At 39.4% G+C, this 12,516-nt stretch overlaps 1 protein-coding gene across 4 annotated transcripts in view; it reads right to left on the bottom strand.

The window, feature by feature from the left end:
• Nucleotides 1–10,077, bottom strand: part of WARS2 (tryptophanyl tRNA synthetase 2, mitochondrial) — a 94,712-nt gene extending 84,635 nt beyond the window's left edge. For 2 of the 4 annotated variants that reach the window (XM_006049363.3, XM_044944486.1), the window contains exon 1: nucleotides 9,961–10,077. In XM_006049363.3, the coding sequence (XP_006049425.3) occupies nucleotides 9,961–10,050 (90 nt within the window). In that variant the 5' untranslated portion in view covers nucleotides 10,051–10,077. The remainder of the gene's footprint in view (nucleotides 1–9,960) is intronic. The other 2 variants (XM_044944485.2, XM_025288013.2) reach the window with 2 other exon arrangements.
• Between the last annotated feature and the right edge of the window lie 2,439 nt (nucleotides 10,078–12,516).

Below are 12,516 nucleotides of genomic sequence, written 5' to 3'. Positions count from 1 at the left end.
TCAGCAACAACAGAGGATGATTTACAATTTCTACTCTGCATGTTATCATGGCAAGATATATAAGTGACTTTCACAGAACAGATTTAAAAGTTTGCATGGCAGTTATCAGCGTATTAACACGGGTAATTTGCTTCAGAATTTAACGTCATTTAATACATTTAGTACACAGAATTTGGAATTAGTACTGCCTAGGGTTACCATCTTGGGTCTGACACTTGCTATGTGACCTTGGGTGAGCTACTTAACCTCTCAGTAGCTTCATCTATAAAATGGGGCTAATATTAACAACGATCTCATTGCATTGTTAGGATTAAACAAGCTAATGCGTGTCAAGTGCTTCAAACAATGTATGGTACATGGTAAACACTCAATAAAAGTGTGCTGGTATCATTTCCCTTCTCATCATATTCCGTAATAACTGAAATGGTCACAGTCCCATCAGACCAGGGTCCCAGAATGAATTAAACATTGAATTAATTTTAGTACAAATAAGAAAATAATACCTATTGAACTAAAACTTTAAAGCATACTGACATTTACTTATTTAATTCATCATAGTTACAGAACTGGTAAAAAATAAATAAAATTCTTTGAGGGCCAAGCAAAATTCTGAACATTCTTTGCTCTAGAAACATGTATATCTAGAGTGAACAAAGTCTTTCCAAGAAGAAACAAAGGACAAGCATAGAAGAGCTGTGTGGCTTTTAATAGCCCTACTGCTCAGGAGTTCCCTGTGCTTCAGCTCAAAGTTGGGCCCGGCTGGTTGAGAGCTCCAGAGAATGGCCAGGTCCCCTCTGTGTCCTCAGCCTGAGCCTCAGGTCAAAGGTGACTCCATCCTGTGTCTCAGTTTATCTTTTTTAGCAATGTCCTAATACTGAATATGTAAACAGTTCCAAGAAACCCCCGCTGCTGGGAAGTGAAAATTTCATCATTGAAACTGTCAATATCGCCAGGCTTCTTTTCTGGGAATTGTTACATTCAACCTCAGGACAGCTTCATATTGTGCTGATTTGGTTCCAGTTATTTTTATCATCCTAAATTGAGCATGCACTGATGCTCAATTTATTATGCTCTATATCATATATTAGTACATACTAATATATGTACTATTAGTTACTAAATATGCTCAATATCATATATTAGTACATACTAATATATGTACTATTAGTTACTAAAGAACGCATTTGTAAAGTCATACCCTCCTTTGGATATATATTACAAGGAAACACACTTGAAGCTTGCCTCCACAATTCCAAGATTTTGGATAACTGAAAGAACATGGATACTTTTGTTTTAAAAAGTTTTCCCACCTGCTGAAATACATGTAGAACTGACTGTTTAAAAAGGCCATGTGTTGTTCCATAGAAGCTAATTTTTTGTCTTATTTTTTAGAGAAAGGCAAATAAATATACAGTGGATTCTTCTAACAATAAATGATGATGATAATAAAAAAATGGGAAGATACAATGAAAATTTAATCAATAAGTAAAAATTTTAGATAGCTAAATAACAAAACATTGCATGTTGTCCTCAAGATTAAAGGAGAATATGGGAAGCATTCTGAAAACTACAAAGTGTTATATTAGAGCAGAATATTATTAATGAAAATAACAGATTCCACTTGAAAATTGTTATTTGTGATATGCTATGTTATATTATGTTTCTGAAAGCACTGATGAAAAATCTACAATCATTATCCCAAGAACCTTAAACAAGAAGCAGTGTAACCAAGGTCATTAGGGGCTCCATCCACAGTGGAGTTACCTGGGACTGAAGAATTTCACTAGAACACCAGGACAGGAATGCAAAGGAGAAACTGACATCTCTGTTTGTCCACTGGTTGGTGTCCCAGCCTAGAGGGCAGGGAATGTAAAAGTGGAAATTGAGAGAACCTCTGTGGGTTAGAAATCAGGGTGGTCAACTGCTTTTGAAGAGACAAAAGCAAAGTCGACAATGCAGTTCTTAGCTAACCAGAAGTAGGCTCAATGCAAGGAAGACTGTGCCAAAGAAAAAATAGAGCTGTAGATGAATTTTGGTAAATGATTACAAGACCATAAACAGTCAGATGATGGGTTGGGATGAACCTAGATATGACCCTGCTTTGCTCAGTAAGCAGGGTAGTTAAGAAAAAGTGTAAGCTTCTGACTGGGAATAAGAGGTAGGGTATGACTTCCCTGGTGGCTGAGACGGTAAAGCATCTGCCTATAATGCAGGAGACCTGGGTTTGATCCCTGGGTTGGGAAGATCCCCTAGAGAAGGAAATGGCAACCCACTCCAGTACTCTTGCCTGGAAAATTCCGTGGACAGAGGAGCCTGGTAGGCTACAGTTGATGGGGTTGCAAAGAGTCGGACACTTCACTTTCACTGCTAAGAAATGATATAGAGAGAAAACTGTTAATGCCTGAGCAGGGTTAAATTCAGTCATGCTGGAGTCAATGTATCACCTCTGTGCCTATAAATCATCTTTCTGCATCTAGTGCCTCACATGGGCAGAGCAGCTTCTATTGTAAGCCTGTACATTTATCCTGTGGAAATTCAGGAGGAAGGCTTAGGCCTCATGCTGATAGAAGAGAGATTCCTGAACCCCTGATAGGCGGTGGTAAAACAGGATCAAGAGCAGAGCTGAAGAAAGTACTCTTTGGGAGGTGGCTAGAGGCCAGGTGAGTGGTGAACAACTTGCCTGCCAGTGCAGGAGACATAAGAGATCTGGGCTCGATCCCTGGGTGGGGAAGATCCCCTGGAGGAAGGCATGGCAACCCACTCCAGTATTCTTGACTGGAGAATCCCATGGACAGAGAAGCCTGGCGGGCTACAATCCACAGGCTCACATAGAGTCAGACACAGCTGAAGCAACGTAGCATGCATGCACAGAGGCTAGGTTGTGCATAAGACCTGCATATTATGCAGAAGCAAACTGTGTTTGGATGAAAGAAAGAAGCTACAAAAGAAAGAAGAAAGGAAAGAAAACTGACTGCTATTATCTCAAATACTCTAGCTTAAGATAAATGGAGAAAGGTTGCATTTTATTAATAAAATACATACATATCAACTCATTTATAGAGCAGCTCCTTAAAAATCCATCCATCATATGTGGTCCTAAGCCAACAAACTCAATTGGATATTTAAGGAAGATGAAGTATTTTTCAAACTTTATCTTAAGAAATCCAAGACACTGTGGCACTGTCTTAGCAGTCCCTGGCTGTATGTGGAGGGAAGGAGGGGCCAAGCAAGTGGGGCCATAGCTACTTTAGTATTTCTTAAGTCAGAAAAGTTCTTCTCATTTTTAATTGGAGCATAATTGCTTTACAATGTTGTGCTAGTTTTTGACATATGACAACGTGACTCAGTCATAAGTATACATATGTACCCTCCCTCTTGAACCTTCTTCCTACTCTCCTAGGTTGTCACAGAGCACTGGGCTGAGTTCCCTGTGTTATAAGAGCAATTTCCCACTGGCTGTCTATTTCACACATGGTAATGTATATGTTCCAATGCTACTGTCTCAATTTGTCCAACCCTCTGTGTCTTCTGCTCTCTCTGTCTCTATTTCTGCCCTTTAGACAGGTTCATCATTACCATTTTCCCTAGATTTCATATATATTCACTAAGACACAGTATTTTTCTCTTTCTGATTCACATCACTCTGTATAACAGGCTCTAGGTTCATCCACCTCACTAGAACTGACTCTAATTCATTCCTTTTTATGGCCGAGTAATATTCCATTGTACATATGTACCCCAATTTGTTTATCCATTCATTTGTCGATGGGTACCTAGACTGCTTCCATGGCCTAGCTGCTGCAAATAGTAAGTAGTGCTGCAATGAACACTGTGGTACTGTGTCTTTTTGAATTATGGCTTTCTCTGGGTGTAACCCAAGTTGTGGGACTGCTGGGTCATATGGTAGTTTTATCCTTATATTTTTTAAAGAAATCTCCATACTATTCTCCACTGTGGCTGCATCAGTTTACATTTCCACCAACTGTGCCAGACGGTTCCCTTTTCTCCACATCCTCTTCAGCATTTATTGCTTGTACATTTTTTGATGATGTCTGTTCTGACTGGTAGGAGGTAATACCTCATCGTAGTTTTGATTGGCATTTCTCTAATACTGAGCAATGTTGAGCACTGTTTGTGTTTACTGGCCATCTGAATGTCTTCTTTGGAGAAATGTCTGTTTAGGTCTTCTCCCATTTTTGATCGCATTGTTTCTTTTTCTGATATTGAGCTGCATGAGCTGCTTGTAGTAATATATTTTGGAGATTAGTCCTTTGTCAATTGCTTCATTTGCAATTATTTTCACCCATTCTGAGAAAAATGCTCTACTTTTATCTGCTTTATCTAAGAGGGATTCATATAGGATTTTATTTGATAAGAGATCACTGGTCAAGTGGGAAGAGCTCAGGGAAGGCTGGGTGGGAATCCTGGCACTGCCATTTACCAGCTCTCTGATGGGAATATTTCCTAACCTCTTTAAACCTTAGTTTCCAGTTTTACAAAATGGATAGAATAATATTTACAGGATTTTTGTGAGAAGTAAATAAGATAAAGCTGTATAGTACATAGTAAGAAGGCTTAGCACATAACAAGCCTTAGCTAACTGTTAGTTCCCTCTCTGAAAGATATAAGGATATGCATACATATATGCTTAAATATACAAATAGATGTGTGTGTGTGTGTGTGTGTGTGTACAGATATATATAGAAAGAGACTTCCCAGTTGGCGTTAGTGGTAAAGAACCTGCCTGCCAATGCAGGAGATGTAAGAGATGCAGGTTTGATCCCTTGGTTGAGAAGATCCCCTGGAGGAGGGCATGGCAACCCATTCCAGTACTCTTGCCTGGAGAATCCAATGGACAGAGGAGCCTGATGGGCTACGATCCATAGGGTTGCAAAGAGTTGGACACCACTGAAGCAACTTAGCATGCACGTGCTCTCACACATACACACACATTTGCATAAGCCTCCACAGACAGTTCTGTAACCTGTAGACATGCAATAGATATACTGAGAAAGATTCTGGCAGTCAGCAGCCTCACCCTCTTCAGCATTTCCTGACTGTGGCTGCTAGCATAAATGCTCAGCATTGATTCACACTTTCTCCTCTGTATATTCAGCAGTTATCCTCAGTTTTCATCAGCTACTCAAAGAGATTTTTAAAGATTTTTAAATACTATTGTTTTGAATAAGCTAAGTCAGTTCACGTGGAAAATTAACCTAGATAGCATTTTAAACAAATGGACTCGGAACTTCCCTGGTGGTCCAGTGGTTAAGAATCTGCCTGCCAATGCAGGGGATACAGGTTTGATCCTTGATCCAGAAGGATTCCACATGGTGCAGGGTAACTAAACCCATGCATCCAGAGCCCCGTCCTCTGCATCAAGAGAAGCCACAGGCAGCACAGAGAAGAGGAGCCTCTGCTCACCGCAGCTAGAGAAAAGCCCACGTGTAGTTAATGAAGACCCACCACAGCCAAAAAAAAAAAACCAAATGGACTCATAGACTGAGCTTAAAAGGAACTTTAGAGTGCATCCATGCAACATCCTTATTTAAGAAAAGCACAGAGAGGAGGTAGCCAAATCAAACTGGCACAGTGAGCAGCTAGCACAATTTCCAGAGGGTCGTAGCAGTCCTGACAGCTTTCCAGGCTGATTAGTTCATGTTGCCGGTTAGACAATGGACAAGGCAGAGAAAAGCTAAAGGGAAGAGTCACTGGGGACACTATCCCAATATAATGCCATTAAGATCACAGAAATCTCTAACAACAAATACTAATTGCAAAATTTGGAATGAAATGCTAACAGTCAATTTTACCATCCTAATTCCATAATTAATTAGCTTTGTGACATTAGGCAAGTTACTTAACTAAAGTCTACTTCTGGATGCTTAAAATAAGGTGTTAATACCTATCTTAAAGCCTTGTTATGAAGTATTCTAGAGGATTCTTGTCTAACCTCAGTCTAATGAGAAAAATATCAGACAAACCCAAACTGAGAGACATTCTACAAAATAATTAACCAATTCTCTTCAAAAAGGCCAAGGTCATGAAAAACTGAGGAAGTGCCATAGACTGGGGGAGGCATGACAACTAAATGCAGTATGGGATCCCAGATTTGATCCTAAGCCAGGAGACTAGTGGAAAAATCGGTGAAATCTGCAATTGTCCCATGTTAATTTCTTGGCTTTGGTAAGTATATTATGCAAGATGAAGCTGCTTGGTGAAGCATATACAGGAATGCTCTGTACTAATTTTGCGACTCTATCCCAAATGATTTTTTTTTTAATGCTTTTTAAAAAAGAGCGATTTAAAAAAAAGACTTGTTGTAAGAACTAAACACAAGATCAAAAATCTAATACATTGCCTATTTTTTGGCAGGCATGATTCCTTCATTGAATAACCATAGGTCACATTTAGTGACCATAAACAGTAGAAACAGTATGTTAATCTGGGCCAAGTCCAGGATGGGACAGCTAATAAGAAGTGTGTTGTTCAACAGTGATAAAATGTGGACATTTTATACTTCACCTGAATGATCACAACTATTCTTGCAAAAGTCTACTAACCGTCAATATTTCACTCTTTGCACAATACAATCATAAGTTAGTGCTTAAGTAAGTGTGGATTCTGGGTTTGGTCAAAGATGACAGGCTTAAATTTACCTAATGCCATCAGTGTTTAAACATAAAATGTCAGATCTTCATTCCTCTGACTCCGAAACTACTCTCATCTTGTCAGACTTCAATGGTTTTCTGTCAGATAACACCTGGCAAAATAAACCGCTTTCATATAAATTGTAGACATTCATAATGAGTAAGGCTTGATACACTATTATTTCTGTTTTCTCTCTAGCTTTCATTTTAAACTTGATTCTACATTTAGCCTTGAAGGGCAAAAGCCTCCTCTTGAGATAACTAAAGGTCCCCAATGCCATGGTTATTAACCAAGATTTTGCTTTCATAGGAAATCATTAAAACAACCTACGAATCTCAATACACTGGCAAAGTACTGCCATGGTTCATCCACTTTTGCTTCTCACCTCAGGAAGTAACTGTACAGCCAAAACTAATAAGAAGCAAATTGCTATTTCTTACTTGTTGATAGAATCATTCATGTGATAAATATATGTTTCTTTCCATTATATTATAGCCCTGCAAAATAATTTTTGTTTTCTACAAAGGTTATGAGATATCATAAAAGTGTCTAATGCATCTGGTTTAAGAATCCAATTCTTCCTTCACATATTTCTGCATCTGTTCACAAAATCTCTTTGACTTCAAAGGAAGCTTTTCAAGTGAAAAAGAAGATACATACAGGAAAAACGGCCATAAATTTTTCATTTTCTAAAGCCATTTTACTAACTTTTCTAAGGCCATTTTAAATAACAGCACTGTGGGACAAGTACTGTCCCACAAACTCTCCCTCAGAGATCTACAATAGCACAGATGATATAATGGCTATGCATTCATCTGAAGATTTATGTTTTAAGACTTTTTTCTGGGTCTGAGAGTGGTATCTCTTCAATTTAGAACATGTGAAAACTACAGAAAGCTTAAAGAAGAACACTTAAATCACTTTTAATCCATTACTTAGGAAGACCAAAGAGAAAGCAAAAAATTTAAGAACAGTTGTTTCTTTCTAGTCCTTTTTCCTGTACATAGATACTCACATAAATATTTATTTGCAAATATAATATTACAATGACACTGTGAATGTAATTTTGTATCTTTTCTCAATTGGTCTTTCAAAAGACCGCACTAGTCCTTCAAACCATCATTTTTAATGACTGAAAATTATAGGAGGCAGTGGAGGGCTAAATTAGGAATTTGGAATTAGCAAATACAGACTACTATATATAAAACACATAAACAACACGGTCCTACTGTATAGCACAGGGAACTACATCCCATATGCAGCAATAAGCCATAATGGAAAAGAATCTGAAAAAGAATTTTAAAATTTACATGTAGAATTATGTTTTAAGAAGTGCTCATTCCTATATTTAATTTGTATTCTACCAAAAGCTAAATTAAAGGTTTGAGAACACTATTTCGAAGAATCTACATCTTGAAACAATCTAGATTAACAGTTGATTAAGATAACTGTATTCATAAATGCCACTGAAACAATAGTAGAGATTTCAAATTCTATTATTTAGCGTTTATAATGATTTAATGCCCTAAACTTCCTGGGACAAGCATTAGCAGACTGTAGTTTGTTTTTCTTTTCTCTTTGATTCTGTTTCTAATGACATTCACAACTCTTGAGTTTGTTATGAGAGGAAGTTTGGGTCTAAGATTTAGTAACTTTGGATTCACAGGTTTTATTATGCTACTATTACCTAGAAATATAGTATATAACTATAGTAATCAACCAAATCTCCCTGCACCCTCTGCTTGTGGGATCTTAGTTCTCCCACCAGGGATTGAACCCACACCCTCAGCAGTGACACCTCAGAGTCCTAACCACCGGACCGCCAACAATTCCCAGTAATCAACCAATTCTGGCACTACAGAATCATATCTCCAAACTTCAAAGAGAGGGATATTTGCTGTATTTATCTAATTCGCAATCAATTCTTACTTAACTATGCCACCTGCAATTTAAAACAATATTTAGAAAACTGTTCTGATAAATAACTTTCCTGTGTAATATACTCTATTCTTAGAATAATCTCGGAGAAGGCAATGGCACCCCACTCCAGTACTCTTGCCTGGAAAATCCCATGGATGGAGGAGCCTGGTAGGCTGCAGTTCATGGGGTTGCTACGAGTCAGACACGACTGAGTGACTTCACTTTCATTTTTTACTTCCATGCACTGGAGAAGGAAATGGCAACCCACTCCAGTGTTCTTGCCTGGAGAATCCCAGGGATGGGGGAGCCGTCACACAGAGTCGGACACGACTGAAGCGACTTAGCAGCAGCAGCCAGCAGAATGATCTGGTTAGGCCAATATCTATGAACACTTAAGTACAGAAAGTTAAGTAATTATGGGATGATTAGAAAAGCAAGTTGAATTTATATCTGGGTTTTGATAATTAATATCACTGCTTTACTCTGGCTTCGTTATCGTGGAGCCACTCATTTTTCAAAGCGTGAAGTAACAGTCATCAGTCTAACCCTTCCTCCACCCATTTTGCTGAAGAAAGGAAGTCCAGAGAGATAACGTGATTTGTCATGTCACACTTCCTTGGTGGCTCAGATGGTAAAGAATCCGCCTGCAATACGGGAGCCTTGGGTTCAGTTCCTGGGTTGTGAAGATACCCTGGAGGAGAGCATGGCAACCCACTCCAATATTCTTGCCTAGAGAATTCCATGGACAGAGGAGCCTGGTAACAGCAGTGCTACCAAGACAGGACCACACCTTTGGAAAGCTTGCTTAAATTCCTTCATAGAACCTTCTAGATACAGGTCTGCTTCCGGACAATGGGGAGAAATAAAGAGTGGAAGGTACATTGACATTGTTCAAGTATCGCACTGCCAGAGAGAGGATGCCAAGAGGGTGCACCTCCTTAACAGTAATTACTAATGAGGTGTCTTCTCCAATTTCTCCGCCAGGTACCTTGGCTTACTGTTAGGGAAAGGAAAGTAAAAACAGCAACATCAGGACTAGGGCAGTGCCGGATGGACTAGCGCTCTGGTGTCTGACAACGTCACACAGGAAAGAGCTTCCTGGGTTGCCCAGCAACAGTGGAGCTACGGCGCCCAGAGACTAAGGTACTAAGGCCAAGTGGGCAAGCGGCGGCGCGCACCTCCCACCAGGGGCGCGTTACGTCACGCGTATCCTTGCAACGTCCTCACGTTCCGAGTAGGAAGGCAGTCTTAGGTGAATCAACCTTAGGAACGGAAGAGCTCGGTACTCTCCAGAGAAAACGGGGAGGGTGAAGCAAAAGGAGGGAGGAAAGGGGCGAGAAGGACCTAGCGAGATGGGAAACCGGCGGAAGAAGGGCTAGCATTGGTTACCTGGGGAACGGGAGCAGCGTCGGGTCCTTGATGAAGTGCCCGGATGAAGTTCCAGCACTCACGCGCTTTCCGCATTGAGTGCAGCGCCATCTTGAAAAGGGCGGAGCCGTCTTGTCTTGAGTGACATCTGGTTAGAGGAAATCCCAGATTCGCAGCGCGTTTGCTTGCTGCGCATGCGCCCTTGCTCTCGGGGCCGTCCTCTGAGCTGGTGTCTGGGGGAGTCCGGCCTTCGCAGAGCAGATGTGAGTTAGGAACCGGATGTGTCTTGACTTTAGTATATGCCATGGAGACCTAGTATTTGCGCAGGTTTCTCGAAGGACGGGATATTAGTAACAGCGTTTTAAACTGGAAGAAAGTCAAAAAGCCTTTCGGATCCTAACCGTCCTGAGGCAAGCATTTAAGAAGTTTCTCTGGCAGTGGGACCTCCCTAATCCTCTTAGAAGGCAGCAGGTGGTTTTTTGAGGCCAATGTGGCCTCGTTAATGCATTTGATCTGCAAACATTTGCTGAACCCGGCCGTCTGCTAGGTATTGAAAGTGTAAAGACAGATCTTGCCTTCAAGTAGTGTATGGGGTAGCAGATAAATGATGCAGTTTTAGGTGTTAAAGAAGTAAATGCCAACATTGGGAAAGTGGGATGGTAAAAGACTGCGGTGCTTCAGCCTCCCCTAAAGAAGACTTCAGAAGGAAGGAGATACTTGATAGAAGAAAGTGTTTTGAGTTTTAGCTTAAATTATGAGAAGAGTTAACAGGGTACTCCTACCTCTGTTAATGCACCCCAAAATCTGTCAGTAAAAATATTGGGAAAGATTCATTAGAATTCATTTATGTGTTTTGTTATATTTATTCATTAGGGAGAGGTAGGAGATAAATGCAGGAGATAAAAGGATACCGATACACTTAATGGAACTGAAATTAACAAAGTAAGACAAAACTATTCAACTAAAACCATACAGTAAAAATTTCGTAAGAGAGGTACAGAGTACTGGTGAAGTTCAAGCATAATTAATGTAATTCAGAAGTAAGCAGAGAAGGAATCATAGGAATGAGGGCAAAAAGAACAAACAAAAACACTAAGGAAATCAAGTCTCATTCTTCGACAGAACTAATCTGTTTGGTTGTCTCTGTTAAATATGAGGTGCTTGTAGTACTTGAAAATATGGCACCAATTAGATAGATAGGTCTGGACCTCAGGAAAGAGGTCTGAGCTACAAAACAGATGGTAATTGAATCCAAGAAAACCTTTGAGACTAGGAGGTAGAGTTTGTGGAATAAAAGTAGTCAGATGATAGAAATTGAAGGGAGTTGCCAAAATATGTTTAAAAGTCCCCCAAATGTGATATTACTGAAACCCAGGAAAGAGACCTTGCCAGCAGAAGTGATGATTGAACTTTATAAAGATGTAAACTTATAAACATGCAGTTTTATAAATGCCTTGATGTTTTATACTCATGTGTACAGTAAAGCATTAACATTATAAAACACAGTTTTTTTTTTAACTGGTATATTATTAATTAGATTTAATGACCCTAGGAATTAGTAAAATTAAACTTCTAACATGCTCAGCCCTCTGGATTATAAGATAATGCCTAACAGTTGAAGAGGAGGGTTTTGGCAGAAAGCTGTCACAGGACCTGCCCACTCTACTTCCTCAAACAGTTAAGTTTAGTCTTTTATCTCTGGAGACTCAACATGACTGATGATATTTTCATGGGACATATTTCCAAGACGTACTTCCATTGAAGAAGGTCTGTCAGGACAGCAGCAGTGTAATCACTTCAGTATATATTTTTTAAAAGTAAGTTCTTTTCTTAAGGACCTACTGTATAGCACAGGGTGCTGAATCTTTTGTAATAACTACAAGGGAAAAAAAAATCTTCTAAAAAATGTGTGTGTGTGTGTGTGTGTGTGTGTGTGTGTGTGTGTATAGGGGCTTCCCAGGTAGCTCAGATGGTAAAGAATCTGCCTGCAATGCAGGAGACCTGGCTTCAATCCCTGACTTAGGAAGATCCCTTGGAGAAGGGAATGGCAACCCACTCCAGTTATTCTTGCCTGGAGAATTCCATGGACAGAGAAGCCTGGCAGACTACAGTCCATGGGGTTGCAATGAGTCAGACACAACTGAGCAACTAGTATACATATATATATATATCATATATGTATGTGCATAGAATATATACACACATATATATATATCCCAACCATTTTGCTGTACTCCTGAAATTAACATTATAAATCAACTATACCTCAAAAAAAAAAAAAAAAAAGTTCTTTTCAAACACAGAATAAATCGTGTTACCCACCAGAGTGGTGACCTGGTAACTCAGGTCACTCAACCAGCATGGTGATTCCTTTTGTATTTCTTAAATTTCCTTAGCATCTAGTATGTAATACCTTGCACAGAGTAGGCACACCTTTTAAATATAAATTTTAGTTTGACAAAGGAGACAAGCAAATAATTGATAGGTTGATATACTTTTAGACAGAAGGGACAACTGACAGCAGAAAAGACACTATTGAAAGCAAGCTAATTTTGTTTGCTTTTACACTTTTTCACA

This window comes from Bubalus bubalis, chromosome 6 (genome assembly GCF_019923935.1).
Source record: "Bubalus bubalis isolate 160015118507 breed Murrah chromosome 6, NDDB_SH_1, whole genome shotgun sequence".
In the NCBI taxonomy this organism is placed as follows: Eukaryota; Metazoa; Chordata; class Mammalia; order Artiodactyla; family Bovidae; genus Bubalus; species Bubalus bubalis.
Note: the sequence above shows the minus strand (reverse complement) of the source record. Positions and strands in the feature narration are given on the sequence as shown.